Source organism: Leopardus geoffroyi, chromosome B1 (genome assembly GCF_018350155.1).
Source record: "Leopardus geoffroyi isolate Oge1 chromosome B1, O.geoffroyi_Oge1_pat1.0, whole genome shotgun sequence".
NCBI classification, from domain to species: domain Eukaryota; kingdom Metazoa; phylum Chordata; class Mammalia; order Carnivora; family Felidae; genus Leopardus; species Leopardus geoffroyi.
Genome location: NC_059327.1, coordinates 148,109,453 through 148,135,655, shown reverse-complemented (window position 1 = coordinate 148,135,655; position 26,203 = coordinate 148,109,453). Strand labels below are relative to the sequence as shown.

The 26,203-nt window shown below is 34.4% G+C and overlaps 1 protein-coding gene across 2 annotated transcripts in view; it reads left to right on the top strand.

Moving 5' to 3' along the window:
* Positions 1 to 16,520, top strand: part of DCK (deoxycytidine kinase) — a 33,535-nt gene extending 17,015 nt beyond the window's left edge. The window contains exons 3-8 of one of the 2 annotated variants that reach the window (XR_006711424.1): positions 7,873 to 8,066; positions 9,405 to 9,552; positions 10,971 to 11,086; positions 11,868 to 11,958; positions 13,972 to 14,094; positions 14,222 to 16,520. Coding sequence is in view for 1 of the 2 variants with exons in the window: in XM_045473806.1 (XP_045329762.1) it covers positions 7,873 to 8,066; positions 9,405 to 9,552; positions 10,971 to 11,086; positions 11,868 to 11,958; positions 13,972 to 13,998 (576 nt within the window). In the remaining variant the exon portion in view is untranslated. Of the gene's footprint in view, positions 1 to 7,872; positions 8,067 to 9,404; positions 9,553 to 10,970; positions 11,087 to 11,867; positions 11,959 to 13,971 lie in introns of both variants that reach the window. The other variant, XM_045473806.1, reaches the window with a different exon arrangement.
* The last annotated feature ends 9,683 nt before the right edge of the window (positions 16,521 to 26,203 follow it).

Genomic DNA, 26,203 nt, shown 5'->3' with positions numbered 1-26,203 from the left:
ATAGTAAGGTAAGGTATTGTATTAAAATATGTGCAATATTTGGGAGATTCTTGTACTAAAATATTATCTGTTGTTTATCTGAAGTTCAAATTTAACTGGAGGTCCTGGGTTTTCTTTTCTCTTTAAAAATTTTTTTTAATGTTTATTTAGTTTTGAGAGAGAGACAGCAGGAGAGGGCAGAGAGAGAGGGAGACACAGAACGTGAAGAAGGCTCCATCCAGGCTCTGAGCTGTCAGCACAGAGCCCCACTGGGGCTCAAACTCACAAACTGAGATCATGACCTCAACCAAAATCAGATTCTTAACTGAGTCACCCAGGTGCCCCTATTTTTTCTTTCTTAACCTGACAATTCTAATATTATAGTATTCTAATGTATTCTATGACTGTGAAACAAAGAATATTGTCACTAAAAGGAAGAAATTTCAGTTGCTTCTTTCTCTTCATTCTCTTATTTTGATATGGAAAGCAAGGAAAGGTAGGGTTTACTGACTTTGACTATAGTAGTGGTCCTCGGATGCTCAAAACTATTTCCTCTGTATTTTACAAATTAGAGATTCATTTAGAATACCAAGTCTCTTTTAAAAATGCACATATTGAATTAGATATCCCTTCATGTAAACTACCTTAATCCAACTATATAAAACTCTAATTACAATGTGATTATATAGAATATTTTATTTTTTTAAGTTTATTTATTTATTTTGAGAGAGCGAGAGCGTGAGCAGGGGAAGGGTAGAGAGAGGGAGAGAAGGGGAATCTGTCAGCGCAGAGCCTGATGCAGGGCTCGATGCTCTGAACCGTGAGATCATGACCTGAACTGAAATCAAGAGTCGGACGCTTAACCAACTGAGCTGCCCAGGTGCCCCTATATAGAGTATTTTAGTGGAGACTGTGGTTGGAGAGAGATTAGCAAATAGATACTACCTAGGTATTGGGAGTTTTTAAGTGTGAGAGGAATACCAGAAGGGACCTAAGATGACCTTGCCTATTTAATTATTTAAACACATAGTACTTTGTGCAGAGTAGGTGCTAGGCCAGAGATCTGAGCAAAGCATTCAAATATTTTAGTAGTAAACTTTTGTGATATTTTGTAAGAGCAGTAAATAATTTTACTGCTTCCAGAGATCAAATAGTTGAGAAGAATTTTAAAATTTATAGTTACAGAATGTCATATTCATACGTTTTTGTCAAAAGCTTGAGTAGGAGTGAAGTAATCCCATTTAGAAATTGAGTTAACAATTTGCAAAAACAAGAATTTTATCTGTTGGGTCAAGTCATGACTAAATCTATCCAGCATTTGATTTGTAATTATGATCACAGAGTATTATGTGGAAATGTGTGATTGCCTTCACTCCAAAGTTTAGGGTTATGTCAAGAGTACATTTACCTTTATCAGTGTGAATTTATTTAACATTTTTGGAAACTTATTTAAGCTGTGAATGTTCATTGATTATGGAACAAAATCACACTTTAAAATTTGGGTCTAAATGTTCCTTTTTCTAATTTTAGTTGATTCTCATGGAATTGGTGTTAACAAGTCTATATATACGTATTCTTCAGGATCTTGTTCCATCTCTTTTCTGATCATATCTAGTTCTGTCAGTCTCTTGTTCATTTTAGTTAACTATAGCTAGATTAGCTACACAGTAATTTCAAGGCTTTATTTGCCTTTTTTCTCAGGCACAAGGAAAATGGCCTACACAAATTCACCATTTAAATCACTTGTCAAGTAGTTGGCTCAATTTTATTTTCTCCAGAGAGCACTAGACTTTGAAATAACCCTGATAGGTATTTTTCAAATTCACTGATTATATTAATGAGGTTAAATTTTTATGATAACTTAAAATTAGGAATTTAATTGGACATTTTTCTATATTATTTGTGCTTATTACACAATATGTGACTATATTGTCACATTATTTAATAGAGACATTTGAAGTAGATACTATATATGGGAAGTTTTTAGGCAGTAAATTGCTTATTGAACAGATTAATCCTGTGAATTCTTAATTATTTTAAGATATAAAACAATATCATTTATTCATTTAAAAAAATTTTTTTCTTGATGTTTATTTATTTTTGAGAAAGAGAGAGAGAGAGAGAGAGGCAGAATGTGAGCTGAGAAGGATCAGAGAGAGAGAGGGAGACAAAGAATCTGAAGCAGGCTCCAGGCTCTGAGCTGTTAGCCCAGAGCCTGATGTGGGGCCCGAACCCATGAACTGTGAGGTCATGACCTGAGCCGAAGTCCAATGCTTAACCAACTGAGCCACCCAGGTGCCCCCATCGTTTATTTTATTTTATTAAAAATTTTTTTTAACATTTATTTATTTTTGAGAGACAGCACAAGCGAGGGAAGGGTGGAGAGAGGGAGACACCGAATTGGAAGCAGGCTCCAGGCTCTGAGCTGTCAGCACAGAGCCCAACGTGGGGCCCAAACCCGCCAACCATGAGATCGTGACCTGAGCTGAAGTTGGACACTTAACCAACTGAGCCACCCAGGTGCTCCAAGACAACTTCATTTAAAAGCTAATGTTACTTTATTTAACTAAAATATATATATATATATATATATATATATATATATATATATATATAATGATTATTGAGGAACCAAAGACTTTTAAGTAGGTCTATCAATATTTACCATATTAAAACTATAACTTGAAACACTTAAAAAATTACCAGTTAATTCATTTAAAAACCATAGTACTGAAAAAAATAAAAAATAAAAACCATAGTACTGAACCCATTACATGTTAACATATGTACCATAACTATTTTCCAAAAAAAAATTTAGATGAGAAAAGTGGCATTGTTTTACATTTTGTACGTGTCTTTAATGCCCGACTTAATAGCAAACCAGAATTCTTATATCTGCTTTTACATTTAGACTATTGCAATTTTATCATATGTTATATAGTTACTGGAAAATTATACATTCATGAGAGAATGAGAATGGAATAAGGTATATTTGTTATTAAAATCATTTTTTTTCCAGGGCGCTTGGGTGGCTCAGTCGGTTAAGTATCCAACTTCAGCTCAGGTCATGATCTCACAGTTTGTGAGTTCGAGCCCTGCGTGGGACTCTGTGTTGACAGCTCAGAGCCTGGAGCCTGCTTCCGATTCTGTGTCTCCCACCCTCCTCCCCCCCCCCCAACTCTCTCTCATAAATGAATAAACATTAAACAAATTTTTTTTTTTTTTTTTTTTTTTTACGTTTATTTATTTTGGGGACAGAGAGAGACAGAGCATGAACGGGGGAGGGGCAGAGTGAGAGGGAGACACAGAATCGGAAACAGGCTCCAGGCTCTGAGCCATCAGCCCAGAGCCCAACGCGGGGCTCGAACTCACGGACCGCGAGATCGTGACCTGGCTGAAGTCGGACACCCAACCGACTGCGCCACCCAGGCGCCCCTAAACAAATTTTTTTAAATAAACAAATAAAATAAAATTGTTTTTTGTTTTCTTGTAGACCCCTGCAAGGATCTCAGGGACTTCTTAGGCATTCCCCTACCACACCTTGAGAACCTCTGTTCTAGATAATGTATATCTGTAGAAATGAAAGACTCAGAAGAAACTCTAGATAAAAAGATTTCTTGAAAAAAACTGCATCTAAAAGATTAGTAATTCCACTGTGTCATTACATCCAGTTTGTGTTCATAGTTCTCTATTGTCTCATAGTTTTCTTACAGTTTATTAATATCAAGAGTCAAGGTTACACTTGTTACATGTTACATTTGGTTGATATGCCTTTTAAATTGTAATCTGTTGGTTCCTCTTCCTCTTTTTTCTTTGTAGTTTATTAGTTGAAGAAATTGGGTCATTTGTCCTTGTACAGTTTCCCTTTTTCTGGTCTTGGCTGAGTGCGTCTCTGTGGCATAGTTTAACATGTTTCTCAATCTCTGTATTTCCTGTGAATTTGTAGTTAGATCTGTAGAGCCTTGATTAGATTTGGTTTTAGTTCTTTTTTGGCTAAATTTCTTAGGTGACTATGTGTATTTTCTTTCACATTCCACCAGGAGGATGTCTTTTGTGATGGTAAAATCAGTCAGTCTTTTCAGGTTTTGTTAGCCTAATTCATACACCATAAAATTCCATATTAGCTTTTCTCTAATGATTTTAGGATCTGTTGCTAATTGTTGCCCTAATCCAGTATGTCATTTGGAGTTGCAAAAGATGATATTCTAATAATCAAGCCTGTTAGCTGGGATTCTTCAGTAAAGAAGACCTGTTCCTTCATCTACTCTTTCATTAACCTTAAATAACATTTGTACAGAAAGGGCCAGAATAAAATTTTTGATATTTTTTCCTCTTTATATGCAAATTTCCAGAATAATTAATTGGTACCCTAGCAACTTCCAAAGATGATTAGAGAGTTTGGGTTTTTGTTTTCTGGTTTTCTTTAGATTTGAATTTACAGTTTTTGCCTTCCCTTCCTTCATCATTCCTTTTGGACATTCATAGTTGTCCTATCTTTTGACAAATTGAAGCCCTTTGACGTTGGCTCTCTTGCCTTTGGCACAGCCTCAGGAGATTTTGATCGTTTACTTATTTCCTGGAACAAGATGTGTTAAGCTCATCTTATACATTTATTTCTCCAGACATGAATAAGGAATGTGACCCTAGTTCCTTTCAGTGGGAAATGGTATTTAGAGATCATAATCCGGGTGACATTTATATTCATTCCTACAAGGTTGTCATTATTGATAGGCCTTTTGGTGGACAGAGCTAGGGAAATTATATTTTATAGGAAGGAAAATAATTCATGAGTTCTGGATGCTATTTCAAATTCAAATGTAAGATTACAGAGATTTTACTTTATTTTTTATTATACATTTTTTTCTTAACACTGAAAATATTGATTCTAACAATGTGGTTATTAAATCACAAAATTTTAGGGAGGACCTGTTCTGTTTTATTAAAAGATTGGGGCCTAAAATACCTAAAGGGACCAGGTAACTAAACAAATAAATCAGGCCTGCTGTGAGATTGGCAGGGGCTGATAAACAGAGAATGGCAGTGGCTGATAAACTGGAGAGCATATGTCCCGCTTAATGGAAGCATGTGTGATTGGACCTAGGTGATTTTTAGTGAGATAAAATACAGGCACAGTATTGCTTGGTTTCCACATTAAAAATTTAATGTTACATTAATTTCAGTTGTATGGATAGTGATTCAACAAATCTATACCTTATACCACACTCACCACAAGTATACTACTGTCTGTCACCATACAATGCTATTACAGTATCATTGACTATATTCCCTCTGCTGTGCCTTGTATTCCCATGACTTACTCATCCCATAACTGGAAACCTGTACTTCCCACTCCCCTTCACCTATTTTGCCCGTCCCTGGTCCTCCTTCCCTCTGGCAACCATCATTTTATTCTCTGCATTTATAGGTCTGATTCTGCTTTTTGTTTTTTTTTTTTCCCCCTGATTCCACATATGAGTGAAGTCATATAAATATAAATCATCTTTCTCTGATTTATTTCATTTAACATAATACCGTCTAGGTCCATGTATGTTGTCACAAATGGCAGTCTCATCCTTTTTTATAAATGTGTAATATTCCATTGTACATATACATTTGTGTGTGTATGTGTGTGTGTATATATACATTTTTTTATATGTGTATACACACACATGTATATATACACACATCACATTTTCCTTATCCATTCATCTGTCCATGGACACTTCGGTTGTTTTCATACCTTGGCTATTGTAAATAATGCTGCAGTAAACAGAAGGATGCATGTATCATTTTGAATCAGTATTTTTGTGTAAATGCCCAGTAGTAGAATTACTGGGTCATATGGTAATTCTGTTTTTAAGTTTTTGAAGAACCTCCCTGCTGTTTTCCACAGCGGTGATACCAATTTACGTTCCCATCTATAGTATACAAGGATTCCTTTTTCTCCACATCCTCGTCCACTTGTTATTGTCTTTTTTTTCCTTTTTTTTTTTTTTTTTTCTCCAGAGAGAGAGAATCTTAAGCAGGCTTCATGGTCAGTGTGGAGCCCGACAGAGGGCTCAATCCCATGACCCTGGGATCATGACCTCAGCCAAAATCCTGAGCTGAAATCAAGAGTCAGATGCTCAACCAACTGAGCCACCCAGGCGTCCTTGTAATTGTTTCTTTATTTTAGCCATTCCAATAGGTATAAGGTGATATCTGCTTGTGGTTTTGATTTATATTTCCCTGATGATTAGTGATGTTGAGCATCTTCTCATGTGTCTTTTGGCCATCTGTATGTCTTGTTTGGAAAAATGTCTATTTAGGTCCTTTGTCTATTTTTTGATCAGATTCTTTTTTGTTGTTGAGTTGTATGAGTTCTTTATATATTTTGGGTACTAACCCCTTATCAGATGGATGTATCATTTGCAAATATCTTCAAATATCATTACAAATATCTTTCAATAGGTTGTCTTTTTGTTTCATTGATGGTTTCCTTTGCTTTCTTTTTATTTTGGTGTAGTCCCAATAGTTTATTTTTGCTTTTGTTTCCCTTGCCTTTGGAAATGTATCTCAGAAAATGTTGCTGTGGCTGATGTCAGAGAAATTACTGCCTGTGTTCTCTTTTAGGTAGTTTTATGGTTTCTGATCTCACATTTAGGGCTTTAATCCATTTTGAGTTTATTTTTGTGTATGGTGTTAGAAAGTGGTCCAGTTTCATTCATTTACATGTAGCTGTCCAGTTTTCCCAACACGATTTATTGAAGAGATGGCCTTTTCTCCATTGTATTTTCTTGTCTCCTTTGTCATAGATTAATTGACCATATAAACATGGGGTCATTTCTGGGCTCTCTGTTCTGTTCCATTGATGTGTATATCTGTTCTTGTGCCACTACCATACTGTTTTGATTACTACAGCTTTGTAGGATACCTTGAAGTGTGGGATTGTGATACTGTTACTGAAAAACCCAAGTTCAGATGCTTGTTGCACAAAAAGCCAATGCTGAAGAGACGAGTTTTGGATGGAAAGGAATATGAGCTTTATTCAGGCGGCCCACCACCTGGGGAGACGGTGGACCCTTGTCCAAAAACCAATTCTGAGGTTTCTACCTGGCCCAAAGATTTTTAAAGGAACTTTAGGGCAGTTAATCAGTAAAAGGGGAGCACAATGATCTGTAATACTTCTTGATTGCATGCATGCAGATTCAGTGGTGCCAGCTACAGATGTTATCACAATGCCTGGGGCAGTGGGGAGAGAGGTTGTACAAGAGAGTTTCCTTCAGGGTTTTTCTAGGAAACAATACACGATCTATAGATATACCAAGAAAGTTTTAGTTAATTGATCACTCAGCTAAAGGTGCTTGCTAAAATTTACAGACTACTAAATTGGCCAGAGGGCTAAGGCAACACAGGCAAATACTTACAGCTTTGTTTTTCTATCTCATGATTGCTTTGGCTATTCAGGGTCTTTTGTGGTTCCATTTAAATTTTAGGATTGTTTGTTCTAGATCTGTAAAAAAAATGCTGTTGGTGGTTTTCACATTTTTAAAAAGAAGTCACAAATCCAGATATATTATGTGAACTTATATTTAGGTTTTAAATATTGACAACTAATTCAAATTTTTTAAAAGTCCCATTTGGACCAAACAAATATTTTCTTCATAGGCCATTAGTTTGTGACTTCTTGTGGAAGAGCTCTAAGGAACTGATTGTTAAGCTAGCCTTCTAGACCTCAGGCAAACTGAAAAATAAAATGGGAAAGAGTAGGAGGAAGAGGACTTAATCATCTTGGTTTTGCTAATCATGATGCATTTATTTATCTAACTTCTCTTTTTGAGCTTTTTAAAAAATTTAAATAGCTCTATTGATCATTAATTTTGTTTTTTGTTTCTTTTTTCACATTCAAAATAGGAACTGACACCGTCTCAGAAAAGTGGTGGGAATGTTCTTCAAATGATGTATGAGAAACCTGAACGATGGTCTTTTACCTTCCAGTCATATGCCTGCCTCAGTCGAATACGAGCCCAGCTTGCCTGTCTCAATGGCAAGCTCAAAGATGCAGAGAAACCTGTATTATTTTTTGAACGATCTATATATAGTGACAGGTATATATAAATAACTTGCACTTATCATTTTGGAATCGTGGCTTGGAATTGACTTTTTTTTTCTGTTTCCTGGTAATCAAAGTAATAAGAGATGCTGTGTTGAGGAGAAAAATTACCTTCAGCAATTTGGTAATCATGACATTAGGGAAGTACTAGTATTAATAATTGCTAGCTTCCATGGAAGCTTTAGGGAATATGATAGCCATTTCATTCAAATTTGCAGAGAAGGTTTTTTTCCTCTAATGCTCTTAAAATTGTCATCTACTCTGATTAAATCTGGATCTATATTCTAGACTGCATCTTGAGCCAGATCAAAAATCTCTAAGGGAGCCTTAGAGTTACCTTGTTTATGCAAAGATTCTTTTAAGCTAGAGTGTTGGCTAAGAACAACGGTTCTCAAACTTTTGGTCTCTGGACCCCTTTCCATTCTTTTTCTTTCTTTCTTTCTTCCTTCCTTCCTTCCTTCCTTCCTTCCTTCCTTCCTTCCTTCCTCCCTCCCTCCCTCCCTCCCTCCCTCCTTCTCTTTCTTTCTTTCTTTCTTTCTTTCTTTCTTTCTTTCAAGTTTATTTATTTATTTTTGAGAGAGGGAGAGTGCGCCCACACGTGAGCACACAGGAGGGGAGGAGTGGGGGAGGGACAGAGAGAGAGGGAGAGAGGGAATCTCAAGCAGGCTACACTGGGCTCACATTCACTAACCATGAGGTCACAACCTAAGCCAAAATCAAGAGTTGGACACTTAACCGACTGAATCACCCAGGCACCCCAGGATCCCTTTCTGTTCTTAATAATTATTAAAGAGCCCAAAGAGCTTTGTGTCTTATTGATATTTATGTTATTAGAAATTAATGTTGAGAAATATAAAGAACACTTATTTATTTAAAATTAGTAATACTAATCCCATTACGTATTAGTGTAAATAACATACTTGTAAAATTGTATTTTTCAAAACAAAAACATTAGATAGAAGAGGATTGTTTTACATTTTTACAAATCTCTTTAATATCTAACTTAATAAAAGACAGCTAGATTCTCATTAAAGCCTTCTCTATCTGTATACTGTGTTCTTTTGGTTGAAGTCTAGTGTATGAAGTAATCTGGCCTCTCACAGAACTTCTGGAAAGGTCTTGGGGACTACCAGGCATTCTTACACTATATTTTTGAGAACTGCTGTCCAAGAACATATTTCTTATAGTTGGAGATATTCTATTTTTTTTTCCTGCTAAGTTATTATTTGCCATGGATTTTGGGAGAATGTTCCATGTCCAGTTAGTAGATCTCCTTTCTATTTCTTTGTGTTTTTTGGAAAGGAATTATGTGTTGATGTAGACTCTCTTTCAGGTATGTTTTTGCATCTAATTTGTATGAATCTGACTGCATGAATGAAACAGAGTGGACAATTTATCAAGACTGGCATGACTGGATGAATCACCAGTTTGGTCAAAGCCTTGAACTGGATGGAATCATTTATCTTCGAGCCACACCAGAGGTGAGACTTAAAATTTGTTTACTCCATTGACAATTTAAAGTAATATTTAGAAGTCCTTTTAGTGGTGTGTATGCATTGAAGGCAATTTAGTTTAGCTCCACTCCCTGCTCTACTCCCCACATGCAAATTAGAAATTCATAACTGTAGAGAGAGACATTCTCTTTTCCTCAGCAAAGTAGAAGCCCACATTGGCAAGTTGCTCTTTTAGGCCCTTTTCTCTGTGCTTTCTCCATTTTCTTCTTTATTCCTTCCTGACTTTTGGAAGGTCTCTTATCTATCACAGCTAGATTAAAAATTTTGCTCAAGTAACTGCTAGAGTTTAGGCTTCTTGGTGTGAAACTTTGAGTGTTTAATTACTACTGAATTTCCAATGCCTAGAATAGGGCCTGGGTACGTAGTGGGAGCTCAGTAAATATTTGTGAGTGAATTAACAAAGTTGATGGAGGTCCATTTTAAGAAATCCTTTATAGTTCATGGCTTGGAATGGGTAGGTAGTAGCAGCTTCAAGTGAGAAGAGACTTAGAGGACCATTGCCATTTTCACTTAAGGGAGCTTACTTGAAAATGTGCCTTTCATGATAGTTTGTAATATAGCTATTCTTGTTTTTATATGAAATTATGTCATGAGTCCAGGAAGACTAAGTGGATGTCCTTCATAAAGCTAACCTAAATAAGAGCTTACGTTTATTAACACATTTCTGGTTTTGGTGCTTGCATTTCAGTTTTGCTGTTTTTTATTCCTGTGTCTTCCCTAAGCCACAAAGTAGGCTCTGATGAATATAAATTTCATGACTTCTAGTCTGAAAGGATACTGTGTGGCTATTGAATCGGAATTTTCAAAGAAACTAGGTTTCTGATTCCAAGTGATGATTTTGTTCTTTTTAAATTCAAGAAAGCCAGAATTTAGCAGTAATTTTGAAATTCACTTTTATTTTTGAAAAGAATTTTTTTTGTTTTTAGTTACGAATATAGCAAGCGCAAATGTTGAAGAACATAAAGAATGTTATAAGATATAGTCAATGTCTTAAAGTCTAACACAAAGCTGTTTTCATCAGTGTTATTTATACTGTCTTTTGATTGGAAAATCAACTAAGTACTTGAAAAGAGGATTTATAATAGATTTTGAAACACATTTTATATATTGAACTTTTTACCAAACTTATTTTATACAGTATTTTTCAAGTATGGATCCCATAAGTTTATAGACTTGTTCTGATCGTACTACTTGGTTTATAGCCACCGCATGATTGAAAAGCACAAGGAGGGGAAAAATGAAGTATTTCAACTTTCTAGAAGGAATAAATGGAGATGCTGGCTAGCATAACTAAAGAGACACTAGAGAAGAAAACTTTAATGACAGCAGACAAGAATAATTGTTCTTTGCCCCCCCCCCATCCCTTTCTTATTGCTTACTTTTAGAAATGCTTGAATAGAATATATTTACGGGGAAGAAATGAAGAACAAGGCATTCCTCTTGAGTATTTAGAGAAGCTTCACGATAAGCATGAGAGCTGGCTCCTGCATAGAACCCTGAAGTAAGACCTCCTTATTCTCACTTACTATCCATTTCAAAGATCTTTAACAAGTCTTAATCTAAAACATGTACAAGTTTTCATTTTTAGCCCTTTTTCTTTTAAGTTAGTATTTTAGGATCTCCCAGAATTAGGTGTGAATTTTGATTCTTTTTATTGTAATGAGATCCTGTTTCCTTAAAGTTTTTGTAGCTAATCTCCCCCAGTGTTATTGACAGCATAATATATGGAATTTAAGTGGTAAAGTAGGAATATATCTGGGTGTATTATTTAGGTACTGTCTTTCAGAGAGAATTTAAGATAAGATACTTTAAATTTATTTTTTAGATCAAGGCTTAGGTAGTAGTATAGCACAGTTGTTAAGAGCATGGATTTCATTGTCCTTAGTCAGATCTTGGTTCAAATCCAGCCTTACTAGTGTGCAACCTTAGGCAGTCTCTGAGCCCCAGACTGACCTCCCTGGGCTTTAGTTTTCTCATCTTTAAAATGCAAACATTCCTACGTTATGGTATGATTTTAGTTTTTGAGAAGAATTACATGTCACAAGCCCTAGCTTTATATATTTTATACCTGAGATTTTTAGATATTATTAATATTATTATTTAGTAGTAAATCAAGGTGAAAAAGAAGGGGCTACCAGATAAATTACTGACAGGATGATTTTAATACAAAATGACTGACAACATTTTGATTTTCCAGAGATGGTATAAGAGTTTTTAGTGTTTCTCTTTTATTTATTGTTTTTTCTAATTATTTTGTTCATCTCTCTTTTTTTAAAAAACAGAACCGACTTTGATTTTCTACAAGAAATCCCCATCTTAACACTGGATATTAATGAAGACTTTAAAGACAAACACGACAGTCTAGTTGAAAAGGTAGATTTGTACAAAGACTTTACACTAACATTTGTTTTGTCTTTCTAGAAAAGTGTTGTAACTTGTGAGAAAACAACTTTCTAACAGAAAAGCATATGTAAAGTTACAGTAAGAGACAGTTAAGAGCTTCAGATGGATTTAGACTTTAGACTCTAATCCTAACGTCAAATTCTAGCTTTGTGACCTTAGCTAAAATAAGGAGATTCTTTTATCCTTTGGTCCCTTTATCTCTAATACAGGGATGATCACATTAACAAAAGTTCTTGCTCATCCCCTTCTCTGCTTTGTTTCCTTTTCTTCTCTGTATCACCAATCTTTAGGTACTTTTCATAACAAACTACTTGTGAAATAAAATTTATCTTTTTCAACTAAATTCAGTATGGAAGATACTTGAAGTTGTAGGATATGGATTTTATCCATTTTTATATTAGCTCAAGTCTTGAGATTAAAGGATTTTTAGTTTTGACTTTTATGTGGGACCTTGTCAGTGATAAATTGGCATGCCTGATCATTGAATCATTGTCGTATTCATAGTTAATCTATCCTCCACATATTTGGGAGTTGACTATATTCTATTAATGAGTGTTGCTTGTAATGATAAAGGGAGTGGGAGAAAACCTATTGATGTACACTTGAGAGAGAATAATAATGGGAATCATATAATAAAGATCCCATTATCCATGTTAATTAACTTGGTGATGATCCAAGGTCTAAAGAAGCCACAGTTTTTTGCTTTGTTTAGTTTTTTAAAAATTTTTTTTTAATGTTTATTTATTTTTGAGACAGAGAGAGACAGAGCATGAACGGGGAAGGGTCAGAGAGAGGGAGACATAGAATCTGAAGCAGGCTTCAGGCTCCGAGCTGTCAGCATAGAGCCCGATGCAGGGCTTGAACTCACGGACTGTGAGATCATGACCTGAGCTGAAGTTGGGTGCTTAACCAACTGAGCCACCCAGGCGCCTCTACTTTGTTTAGTTTTGAGAGAAATTTGATTTTTTTTCTCCTTCACAAAATATATATTTACTTTAACAGGAACCTGACATTCATAAAGGCTATATCTCAAGAATTTTGAAAATGTCAACATTTATTATTTAACTACTCTGTAGCATGTAGTTGCTTTTCCCATGATATAAAGTAAAGCATATTTGGAAAATTCAAATGACTTCTTTATACCATTAATGATGTTAAAAATATAGGATACAATTCATTTATGATACTATTAAAATAAATGAAAATTAAATCGGCCATTGCCTTCAGAGTGGATCTATAGGACAGCTTCTTTATCTAACACTTTCGTGTTTTGACTAAGAATCACCTTTAAATGTTACTGTTTACTTTTACTTTCATTAATAATGCTAGTAGTTGCCTTTCTCTTTTTCCTTATTGAAATACATAACTGATATAGTATGTTATATATAGTTTCAGGTTTACAACATATTGATTCGACAGTTCTATATATTCCACAGTGTTTAAGGCAGAATCTTTGTTTCTTCAGAAGAATTACTGTCATCTAGAATTTGGAGAGAACAGAATCTTGTTGCATTGTGATGTTGGGCAGTTGGTCACATTCCCAATGTACATGACCCTTCCTTACATATTAACATTACAGATTGTAAATATGATTCAAATTTGTGCTTCAGAAAAATTACAAATTTTGCATGTCTGGACCTTTCAGAGTTGTTTAAACCATCACGATTACTAATATTTTTTGGTGCTAAAGCTGCATGTCATTGGTCTATGTTATTATAAGGAGATTATGAAATTTGTGTTATGGCTGTTAAAGAATTATATTAATCGTAGATATAAATAACTCCTGTAATGACATTTTAAGTCATTTATCTTTTACTACTGAAGTATTTAGTAATATTTCTTTGAAAATAAATGCTGTATCTTTGTGATAGAGTTACTTATACAGTTGGGGTCTTCAACTGTTATGTACTATAAAATAGGGATGAATATTAGATATTTCAAATTTGTCAAGGAATTATACTAATATTTATTTCCTCCCTTCAGGTCAAAGAATTTTTGAGCACTTTGTGATTTTGCTGAAGACTACAGGCAGCCAAATGATTCCAGATACTTCAGCTTTGTGTATCTTCATCGTTCCATATTCATACAAGTCTCTAGAAAACCCAGGTTTTTTACCATTTTTGTTTCAAGAAAAAAATAATTGTTTTGATGAATTGTATATAAAAGCTTACGAGCAGTTTCTTTTCTTTTTTGCTTTACAAAAATAAAGACATTTAATTATCTCTCACGACAGAAAGTCTGGAGGTAGATGTTTCCACAGTAAGTGCTGGCTAAATTACATCATAAAGGATCCAGCCTCCTTCTACCTTTCCTTCAGCAGGTTGGCTTTTTTTTTTTTTTCTTTTCCTGGTGCTTCTTATTTCACTGGTGACCAGTTTCTTAACTGGGAACTTTAATGTTACATAGTAAATGGTAAGGTGTCCTGTGTAAATTAGCGTACCTTTAAAGGTGAAAAGTGGAATTTAAAGACTCCCTAAAAAAGGATTATGAAGTTTTAAATACTTTTGATCACATGTGTTCCCTTCCTTTTAATTTATGTGGAAGATAACACCAGCTTAGTATTTAATCACGTCATTGATATTTATTAATGGGCCTCTAACACATTAACAAAGGAGCAGGTCAGACTTTGTTCCCATTTTGTAAAGGCAAAGCCTAGCTTATAAGTCATTTAATCTTTTTTCTGCTTTTATTTCAAAATCTGTGGTATGGGTGAGGCTTCATTCATCTTTTTGCATGGGATTTTAGAGGATTAAAGAGGAAATGATAACTTAAAATGTTTCTGTAATTAAAAGATAAATGAGTATAAAGGTTCAATTTATATGGAGCTTACTAGCTACCTACTTTCTGTCTTCTCAGACCATTCTTTTTAGAATGGGAAATTAGTCTTATAGTTAAAATATTGGTTTAAAATATAACTGTCTTTAACTTATTTGAGGTGAAAGTATAGTTTTCCCTAAATTTCTTCCCATTTTCATAGGTAAAACGTTAGTGGAACATAGCAAGGGATGTTTTTCCATTTTATTTTTTATTGACCCTGTACTGGGAATGAGTAGTTTTTCTTTACCTTTACATGTGGTAAGAAGTCAAAAGAGACACAAGGTAGATTATCTTCTTAGCGGTATAGTCTCTTTTGTCCAGCTCTTTTTTTTTTTTTTTTTTTAGAAAATAGCTTGTCACATGGTAGGGGTTTTTTTCCCCCCCAGTGTTTATTTTGAGAGAGAGAAAGCTAGTATAAGTATGAGCAATGAAGGGGCAGAGACAGAGGGAGAGAAAGAGAATCCCAAGCAGACTCCATGCTGTCAGCCCAGAGTCCCATGTGGATCTCGATCTCATGAAACCTGAAATCATAATGTTAACCTAAATCAAGAATAGGATGCTCAACCAGCAGCCACCCAGGTGCGCCTCTTTTGTCCAGCTCTTACTTCTTGCCCTATCCTGCTTTCTTTACTGCCTGGATTAATTAGGTAGCCTACTGTTTTATTTTATTTATTTTTTTTAAGTTTTTATTTATTTTTTTCTAGTAATCTCTATACCCAACATTCATCTCAAACTCACGACCCCAAGATCGAGAGTTGCATGCTCTTCCAAATGATCCAGCCAGGTACCCCAGCAGCCTGCTCTTTTAAAGTTTAAATGAAAGTCACAACATTTCTGCTTTGAGAACATCATGATCATTCTTTACTTCAGTTTGCTGTGCTTCTCTGTAGGGTTATAACTTAGACTTTTTTCTCTTCCTTTAAATTACTGATAATAATGGTCTTGCCTTATATGTTCTATATTTTGAAAGCATTATCATTTTTGTTAAATATATATTAGGAAAGACATTAGGAAGACAAGGAGGTAGAATAGTTGTAATTTTTAAAAATCTGCATGGTTTCATTTTAGGTCTAGAGATAAAATGTTTTTTCAAGTTTGTTCAGTTAAGGTGCAGTGTTTTTTCTATGTTTTTAACCTTTCTACTTAGATTTTAGAAAAGTTCTGTTTTTGAAATGAGTGGAAGAGACACTTTGCCTTCGAAACTATCATTTTCCTTTTTAAAATGTCATTTTTGTTTTGTTTTGGTTTTTTTGATAGTCTAAGATGATGATTTTGTAGGTTAAACAGTCTAGATGCACTGATCTTTGTAAGGGAGACTTTATTTCAAATCGTATATTCTTCATGAATATTGAAACTGTCTCATGATATTGTATGGGTATTTTTTGTTTGTGTTTGATACAAATGAATTTGTTTAAATATTAGCATAATAAATAAATATAATCTCATGAACTGTGATGGAGCTATACTCATTGAAATGATTACATCTTTTAAAAATTCTACTTTTGAAGAAAATATTATGAATATAAAAAGGTAACAAAGGTTTATATATATTACATTGTTCTGCTTCAGACATAATTTAGAGATTTTTAGTAACCTCTAGAAATGTTTAACTTAATGACTTTATATCTGTAGAATTGAAAAAAAAAAAAGCTTAAAAAATTTATTTGTTATGATTCAAAATAAAAGCTGTGCCATTGAGTGGGTACAAGAGTGTTGAGCCTAGTGGTCTGTATTATCTCTTGGATCCTATTTCCCATTTCATGTTTCATCAGAGTGCATGTACTACTTTTTATACTTTACTCTTCTAAGAAGGTAATTTTAATTGTACAAGACATTCCCTCATTCAGGATATTCTCATCTGTGTCTGAAACTTTAAGCACTGTATACTGAGCCCCCTAGAAAATAGGTCTGTCATATTTTAAGGGACAAATCATCCCAAAGCATTTTTTTATATAGAGATACAAATTTTATTACCTCCAGAAAATGCTAAATTAGACTACAGACTTTGGATTTTACCAGTCTTATCCTTTTTTTTTTTTTTTTTTTAACTTTTTAATAGACTTTATTTGTTAGAGCAGTTTTAGGTTCACAAGAAAATTAAGTATAAAGTAGAGTTCCCATATACTCATTGCTCCCATATTTGTACAGCCTTTCCCACTATCAACATCCCCCACCAGAGTGGTACATTTGTTTTAATCAATGAACTTACATTGACACATTATCACTCAAAGTCCATTGTTTACATTCAGGTTTACTCAGTGTTGTACATTTGTATGTTTTGACAAATGAATAATGACATATATTCACCACTGTAGTATCATACAAAAATAGTTTTACTGCCCCCAAAAATCTGTGCTCTGTTCATCACCCCCATCCAACCTCTGGCTACCACTAATCTTTTTGTCTCCATTGTTTTGCCTTTTTGAGAAGGTCATATGATTGGAAGTATTCAGTATGTAGCCTTTTCAGATTGGCTTCTTTCACTTAGCAATTTGCCTTTAGTTTCCTCCATGGCTTCTTTCCATGCCTTCATATAGCTTGTTTTGGGGTTTTTTTTTTTGGAGGTGGGTGCACTGAATAATCCATTGTCTCAATGTACCATAGTTTATCCACTCTCCTGCTGACAGACATTTTGGTTGCTTCCAAGTTTTGACAGTTATGAATAAAGCTGCTACAGACATCTGTGTGTAGATTTTTTAAAATGTATATTTATTTTTGAGAGATGGAGCGCAAGCAGGGAAGGGTCAGAGAGAGGAGATAAAGAATCTGAAGCAGGCTCCAGGCTCCAGCTGTTAGCTCAGAGCCCAACACGGGGCTCAAACCCACAAACCGCGAGATCATGACCTGAGCCGGAGTCAGAGGCTTAACCGACTAAGCCACCTAGGTGCCCCGTGTGTAGATTTTTGTATGGACATAGGTTTTCAGTTCACTTGGGTAAATACCAACCAGTGCAATTGCTGGATTGTATGGTAAGAGTATGTTTAGGTTTTTAAGAAACTTGGTAACTGTTCACCAAAATAGTTGTATCATTTTGCTGTCCTACCAGTAATGAATGTGATCTCCTGTTGTCTCACAACCCTGTCAGTACTTCGTGTTGTCAGTGGTTTGGATTTTTGCCATTCTAATAGGTATATGGTTATATCTTGTTTTAATTTGCAATGTCATTATGACATGATGTTAACCATCTTTTCATATGTTTATTTGCCATCTGTATATCTTTGGTGAGATGTCTGTTAAGGTCTTTCACCCATTTTTAATTGGGTTCATTTTCTTATTGAGTTTTAAGAGTTCTTTGTATACTGTTGATAACACTTCTTTATCAAATGTGCCTTTTGCAAATATTTTCTCCCAGTCTGTGATTTAGCTTACTCTCTTGACATTGTTTTTCACAGAGCAGAAATTTTTAATTTTAATGAAGTCCAGCTTATTATTTCTCCTAAAGATTATTATTTTTCTTTTCTTTTTTAAGTTTTTAAAAAAAATTTATCTTTTTTATTTTGAGAGAGACGGTGACAGTGTGAGCAGAGGAAGGGCAGCGAGAGGGAGAGAGAGAGAATCCCAAGCAGGCTCCACACTGTCAGCGCAGAGCCTGATGGGGGGTCAAGAACCATGAGATCATGACCTGAGCCAAAACTAAGAGTCAGATGCTGAACCCACTGAGCCACGAGGCACCCCTTTTATGGATTATATCTTGTATTGCTTCTAAATAGTCATTGCCATACCCAAGGTCATTTAGGGTTTCTCCTGTGTTATCTTCTATGAGTTTTAGAACTATGCATTTTACATTTCGGTCTATGATCCATTTTGAGTTAATTTTAGTGAAGGGTGTACGGTCAGAGTCTAGATTTCTTTTTTTTTTTTTTTTTTTTGTATGTGGATGTCCAGTTGTTCCAACATCATTTGTTGAAAAGATAATCTTTGCTTCGTCGTATTGCCTTTGCTCCTTTGTTGAAGATCACTTGATTGTGTATACATTGATCTGTTTGTTCTTTTGCCAATACCATACTGTTTCGATTAGCTTTATAGTAAGTCTTGAAGTTGTATAATTTTGTGTTTCCTAGAGGCCTGAGCTACTTAGGTTTAATAATACTTTGGAGGCTTTTTAAGGCTAACCCTAAAAAAAGGTTTTTTTTCTTTCAAGTATTTATTTCTACAATGAAATTTTTTCTCATCTTCAGTTAGATAGTTTAATATTGAGAAATGAAGGCAAGGTTGATATAATTAAGTTCTTCCTTATTCTGTGTAGTTCCTTGGAATATTGTCATTAATTATAAAAAGTACTGAGATTAGTAATGCCAAATACAGTCTCCACTCCCCCCCCCCCCCCACCCCGCCACATAAGAACTGTTCAGTTAATAACTTTTTGACATAATATCTCTTGGAAAGTTATGTCATGTTATAGAGAATCACTCTTTTTTCTCTTTGGGTGCGAAGACTTGCCCTACTCAAACTCATACTCCAAAACACACTAAACAAGTATGCAATAAAAATCAATATTTAAACATTCCTGTCTCAGACAAAAACATACTAATTTACTTAACACTTTCTATACAGAGATTATCACTTTGAATACATGTGAATTATGTGTCAGGTTATTTTGCTCTGCATAAGCATGTCAAAGGAGAAGAATGAAGAGGTTGAATCTTGTAAGACTCTGTTATGTTCAGATGGTATTTCCATGTGTTTTGAAGTTCCCTGAAGGGTGTTTTTGTTGTTGTTGTTGTTGTTGTTGTTATAACTTAATTTTAAGTGCAGCTTGAATGCAAGATAACCATTAAATTAGTCCCCAAAAGTGTGGAAAATTGGTGGAGGGAAATGGTACAGAAAGTATAATTTAGATTCCAAAGAATGATTCCTTTATTCTTCTCTACTAACCACCCCCCACTATCAAATTTTCCACCTGGCACGTACAATAAACCGTTTTTACAATATATTTTATGTACAGTCCATTTACTTATTGCTTATAAACTTGTTATTTTTCATCGATGCTTTTTTGGTATCTTGGTATATAATATAATGGGTCCTATTAAAATTAATGGGAAAAGTTTTCATTTAAAGCTTTTTACTTAGTGAGGTGCTTTTAGGAATAAAGACATTAAGTGAAGGATAGGTATGCAATTTGAATTTGAATAAGTTTTACCTACTCCCTTTCTCCCACCATTTTTTAGATTATTGTGACTGCAGCTCTATAATTGTATGTTTATTGAGTTATAAATTCTTAATGTGATATTGATGTTCTCAGAACATATTCCATCAAAGAGGATGTGGATTTGGTTCAGATTTCACAAAATAACACCAAATTCTGCCTTGGCAAATTTTAAATTGATAAATATTGAAGCATTTTTATTTTTAAGAATTAAGACCATTCTCAAGGAAGTTATTAGCAATATGGCTATTCCTTGAATTTATTTAATATTAGTTCTGTGCATAAAATATGATTAGTACTACACCAATCAATGTCCACTGCACTAGAATAAGAGGTGACAGTTAGAAGTAAAACTAGGTAACAGTACTTTTGTTTTTGGTTTAGTTTTCAGATGAGCTTAAAAATGTTTTATATGTAGAATAGTAAGTACCATAAGTAAGATAAAAGCACCATATGAATACAAGATATTATCAAATCCTTTCATATAACCATATTTTAGCCTTACAAGTTTGTAGTAGACAGAATTTACCACTATTTCACAGATGTGAAAGGCTAAGGGATTTCTCAAGATCCCACAAAAATTAAAGCTGAAACAAAGACCCAAATATTTTGACTCTACCATGTAGGTTCATTTTATTTTAGTCAATAGTGACTCTATTTTTACCTCTCTTTTTTTTTTTTTTTTAAACTTCTGCTCTTTGTATGTAAGGTCATTTTTCTTTTCTTCCTTAATTCTAGGCAGTATTTAATGCCCATTTCAAATAACAATTTGAAAACTGAAAATTCTATAGCAAAAGTAGTTTAAGCCCATAATTATTTCATAGTTAAATCAGTAGTTATCGTCATTTGCCACATGAGGTCATTATATACTTGATTATTACCTCTGCTCTGGCTGTAATCCAAGCAAAATTATTTTTATGGTGAGTGGTTGGAATAAGATAGGAGCTCATGAGAGGTCTTTTCTATTGCCAGAGAAAAGCATTAATTGATTAATAAATACTTCATTGAGTGAGATTTTACATGTTCAAATACAGGGGGGTCGGGGAAAGAAAATGAGCTGCTAGATTAAATATAGGCAATCAAAAGGCAATGCTTTTAGAAATATTTTACTCTAAGAAAGTCCGCTATACAGCTTCCAGCTGCTTCTCCAAGTATTCGATTGAGGAATACCAGTTGTTTTTTATGGTTAGATAATTATGCTTAACAGGTTGACAGGGAATTTAATATTCTAATATTTACTAATTAGACGTCATATTAAGGGCTGTCCTGCAAAATTGTTTACCATTTATTTAGCAATTGTGTATACAAAGAAGCTTACACTTATTTTTACTATTCTGTGGAACTACACGAAGCTTAGATAAGATGATTATTTTTTCAAGAAAAAAGATTTTCTTAACAAAACTGTCAAGAAAGTGATTGGGTAACAGAAGTAGTCAAAACCTGATCTTTGACCCATCTTCTGAGACATAACACCTTTAAATGTTAATTGGCATCACTTCAAAATGTTGGTAGTGAGGGTGCTTTGGCAGTGTTGAATATATATACGTACGTATGCACTGTTCTTACTGTCATCCCTTGTTCAAAACTAGTAAGTTTCATTCAAAGGTAAAGCATCTCCTAAAACTGCCATTTTGTCCTTGCTGTTACGGTCAGCTAGAATGGGATCACTTTATGTTAAAAGAGTAAATTAGGAAATTGGCTAATGTTATAAAACAATTAATGCTCCACTTGGTACAGCAATGCTATCTTGTTATGTTGTACAGTGCTTAGAATACTAGTTAGCAAATCTGGCTCAGGAACAGAATAGCCAGTATGGGCATAAGTTATTATTTTGCTAATGGCTGACATGAACTGGTTGCTGAATTAGTGAATGAAATAAATCTGTTGAGTATGGTAACCAGCTTCTAACAGATTTGACCTTAAACAGGCAACAGAGTATTGTCCTCTTCAGAATAGTTACCTTGAGAGACTATTTATTTCAAAGATTCTGCCATTATTCAAAACACTCTTGGATCTGAGTTTAGAGTCTGAGTCATAGATTTCAAAAATGTGATTCAGGATCTTTTCTGTGACTATATAGTTTTTGTTTTTTGTTTTTTTTTTTTTCATGACCATAAATCATTTAGTGACAGTTTAGTGAATTAAAAGGCTGGTAAAACTGGGAAAAAGCCTCTTTGAGCCATAAAAGAAGGTAATAGTAAGACACTTAGATCTCTTTCCTTTTTTCAGTCTATGAGATATATGTAAAGCAAATTTGTATGTTTTTAACTAATTCAAATGTTTTGACTAATGGCAGATTCTAAACTGAATATATAACCTCTTGGTATGATTACTTTGAAGGCACTACTAAGTATAGAAGGTTTTGGTATAGTTTTTAAAACACCAAAACACTGTGTTCTATTATCTTTACATCTGATACATACCAACAGTCAGTCATTGTTAAGTAAGAATTTATTTTTAATATTTTTAACATCACAGAGTCAGTATTGGTGAAGAACACAGGCTCCTAAGACAAATTGCTGCTTCAATTCCTGGCCCTTAAACTTACTAATTTTGGGAAAGTCATTATAACCTTGGACAGGTAATATATTTTAATTTCCTATAAGAAGGACATAAGTAATAGTATGTATCTGTAAAGTTGTGCAATTTTAATGTGTAGTATATGTGAAGCATTTAGAACAATTCTCAATAAATGTTAGCTATTACTATTAGTACTATTATTTCTTTTCATTCAGTGTCTTTTGGTGGCTGAAAGCATCTGGAAAATTGGTAAGTTTGTGGAGTTATTACAGAAGAATGAATAAGGTGGAACTATGGTAGGATATCCATTGTATATAAAATTGTATATGTATGTATATACATATGGATATATATGTGTGTGTGTGTGTATATATATGTTTATTTTGAGAGAGAACACGCAAACAGTGGAGAGGCAAAGAGAGAGAATCCCAAGCAGGCTCCATGCTGTCAGTGTAGAGCCTGACACAAGGCTCAAACTCATGAATTGTGAGATCATGACCTCAGGCAAAATCAAGAGTTCCACGCTCAACCAACTGAGCCACCCAGGCTCCCCTATCCACTATATATTTTTAAGTGGAATAGTTACAGTGTTATCCCCTTTCTCTCTCCATAGATGGATAGACAGATAGATATAGAGATAGATCCATATCCATCAATTACTATAGATAGTATGTATCTCTATATGCCTCTATACATACATATACATATATACAGTAAAACTTTGGTTTGTGAGCCTGATTAGTTGTGGAAACATGATTGTAATCCAAAGCATTCGTATATCAAAGCGAATTTCAAGAACCATTGGCTTGGTTGTGATCTTGTGACATTTGGCATCATGTACTATTTGTATTGCAAGATGTTGCTTGTTTATCAAGTTAAAATTTATTAGAAATGTTTGCTTGTCTTGCGGGACACTCTCAGAACAAGTTATTCACAATCCAAGGTTTTACAGTATATGGTACGTATGTATGGTATATGTTTGTGTAGAGAGAGATTCACCAAACCATTCGTTGTGGTTACCTCTGGTGAGTGGGATTGGAGTGGTGGTTGAGACTCTCTGGAGAATGTCTTTGGTATAAAAATTAAAAATTAGGCACTTCATTTAATATTAAATTCATCATTCTGAAAATATTTTATTAATCTCCTACATTCTTAAGTTGTTAGGAATTGGTTTTACTAAAAATAAAAAATAAAAAAAAATACTAATAACAAAAGAGGATATATATTTTGGGGGCACTTGGGTGTCTCAGTCTGTTAAGTGTCTGAGTTTTGATTTGGGCTCATTTCATTATCTCATGATTGGTGGGATTGGGCCCCGTGTCAGGCTCTGTGCTGACAAGTGGGATTCTCTCCCCCTCACTCTGGCCCTCCCCTGCTCTCTTACGTGCTCTCTCTCAAAATAAATAAATAAACATTAAAAAAAATTTTTTTTGAAAAGGAATTACTTTCCCCCTTGAGGAAGTTGGAAGGTACATAAAGGAGATAGATTGCTACCTACATTCTTGATATTTTTCTTTTACTTTTAAAAGTATATTTTAAAATCTAAAAGTATATTTTAAAATATAAAAGTAGCTTTATTGTATTCAGGTTATAAAAACCATAAATGTTTGTTATGGAAAACTCTCAGGGGAAATGATACTTGATACTCCTCTAACACCAAGAGACCTTCCTTCTCTTGGGAAGTAGATGAGATTAATAGGCTATGCTTTTATGCATTGTTTTTAAACAAAGTACATACAGATCTTTGTACTCCTTACTAGAACATGGGTTGCAAAAAAGAACTCTCAGTATGTATAAATTATCTTTAAAGTCTGTTTGAAATTGCCCTTGTTCTTTTATTTTTGTAGAAGTGAGAAGCCTATTACTCTTCTCTTATTTGAATAAAAGAATATTATGGTTAGTGTTATGAGTCTAATATTTCTTCCCTGGGTTAGTGATAAAAACTATTCCCCATCCCACCCAAACTGTCACCCAGTTGTTCCTACAAGGGCATGGTTGTAGGCTGCAGGCAAAAATCCTGCATTGGTTTCTTACCTGGTCAGGACCTCAGTACTATTCAGACAGTTTATGAATGCCATCTTTGGTGGAACAGTGCAGATAATACCAAGGTAATAATTGATATTATTAAATAGGGACTGAAAAGAAAGTGAATGAAACCTTTCATCTCTATTGGTCTTCTGCAGTTGCTATTTTATTGCAAACAAAGTAATCAAGGAAAAGGAGAGAAAGGAGCATTCCTAACTTCATGGGTCCTAGAGCAGTGTTTAGTATGGAAAATTAAACAATCTAGAAAATTATAAAGAAAAAAGTACAGTCTACTAGAAATTCCACTTCCTTACACCCATCCACTGTGTATACATTCTCATGTGTGTGCACATATGTATATACATAGGCCTAATTTCTATATTTGTATATATTTGTGATCTTTAGAGGGCTTTGGTTTACATTCAGACTCTAAATCCTGAATTCCATATTGAAAATGTAACCAGGTTTTTTCTTTTTTTATGTTAATTTTTTTTGAGAGAGAGAGCGCATGAACAGGGAAGGTGCAGAGAGAGAGGGGACAGATGATCCAAAGCAGGCTCTGGTGACAACAGAGCACGCAATGAACAATTTGAACTTGAGCGGTGAGATCGCCACCTGAGCTGAAGTTGGATGCTCAACCCACCCAGGTGCCCCTCATTCAGAGTTTTTTAAAGATTTGGTTGTTGACAAAATATATTGACCCTCATCTTTTATGTTTAGTGACAGATACCTGTACCTAACTTAATGGACATAAAGCTGAAAGTTTTATAAATTACAATTTGGGTATACTAATATTTTTCTGCTGATTTATAATTTGGGATGATTTTTTTTTTTTTTTTTTTACTTCCACTTAATTTCCACTGGAAATTAAGTGACAATAAACCTAAACATTTTCCTATTCTTTATAAAAGTACAATATGCTTGTTAGAATAATTTGCAGATTGCACAGATGTTCAAATAAGAAGATAATTCTTAGGGGCATGGGTGGCTCAGTTGGTTGAGTATCCGACTTTGGCTGAGGTCATGATCTCGAGTTTGTGGGTTCAAGCCCTACGTCAGGCTCTGTGCTGGCAGCTCAGAGCCCGGAGCCTGCTTAGGATTCTGTGTGTGTGTCTGTCTCTGCCTCTCCCTTGTTCGCAATCTCTCTCTCTCTCTCTCTCTCTTTCAAAAATAAATAAAATGTTAAAAAAAAAATTTTTTTTAAAAACAAGATAATTCTTGGATCCTATCAGAGGTAACACTATCCTAGCAAACTGTTACCTTCCAGCTTTAGCTACTTGAATCTACAAAAAAAAAAAAAATATTTTTTAAAAACCAAATTGAGATCATATTGTAGATTCAATCTTGTGTCCTGCTTTTTTCCCTTATATTGTGGAAAATTTTTTATGTCTAAATTATTTTTGAAAATGCGATTAATGGGGAGCCTCAGTGGCTCAATCAGTTAAGCGGCCAGCTCTTTGGTTTCGGCTCGGGTCACGATCTTGTGGTTGGTGGGATGGAACCCCCACATCAGGCTTACACTGACAGAGTGGAGCCCACTTGGGATTCTCTCTCTCTTCCCCTCCCCTGCACATACTCTTCTCTCAAATAAACTTAAAAGAAAAGAGGAAAATGCATTACGACCATAATTTCTTGCTTATATGAAATTTGAAATGTGCAGAAAATAGGAGAAGAAAAAAGTCTTTGTAATCTTACCACTGAGAGATA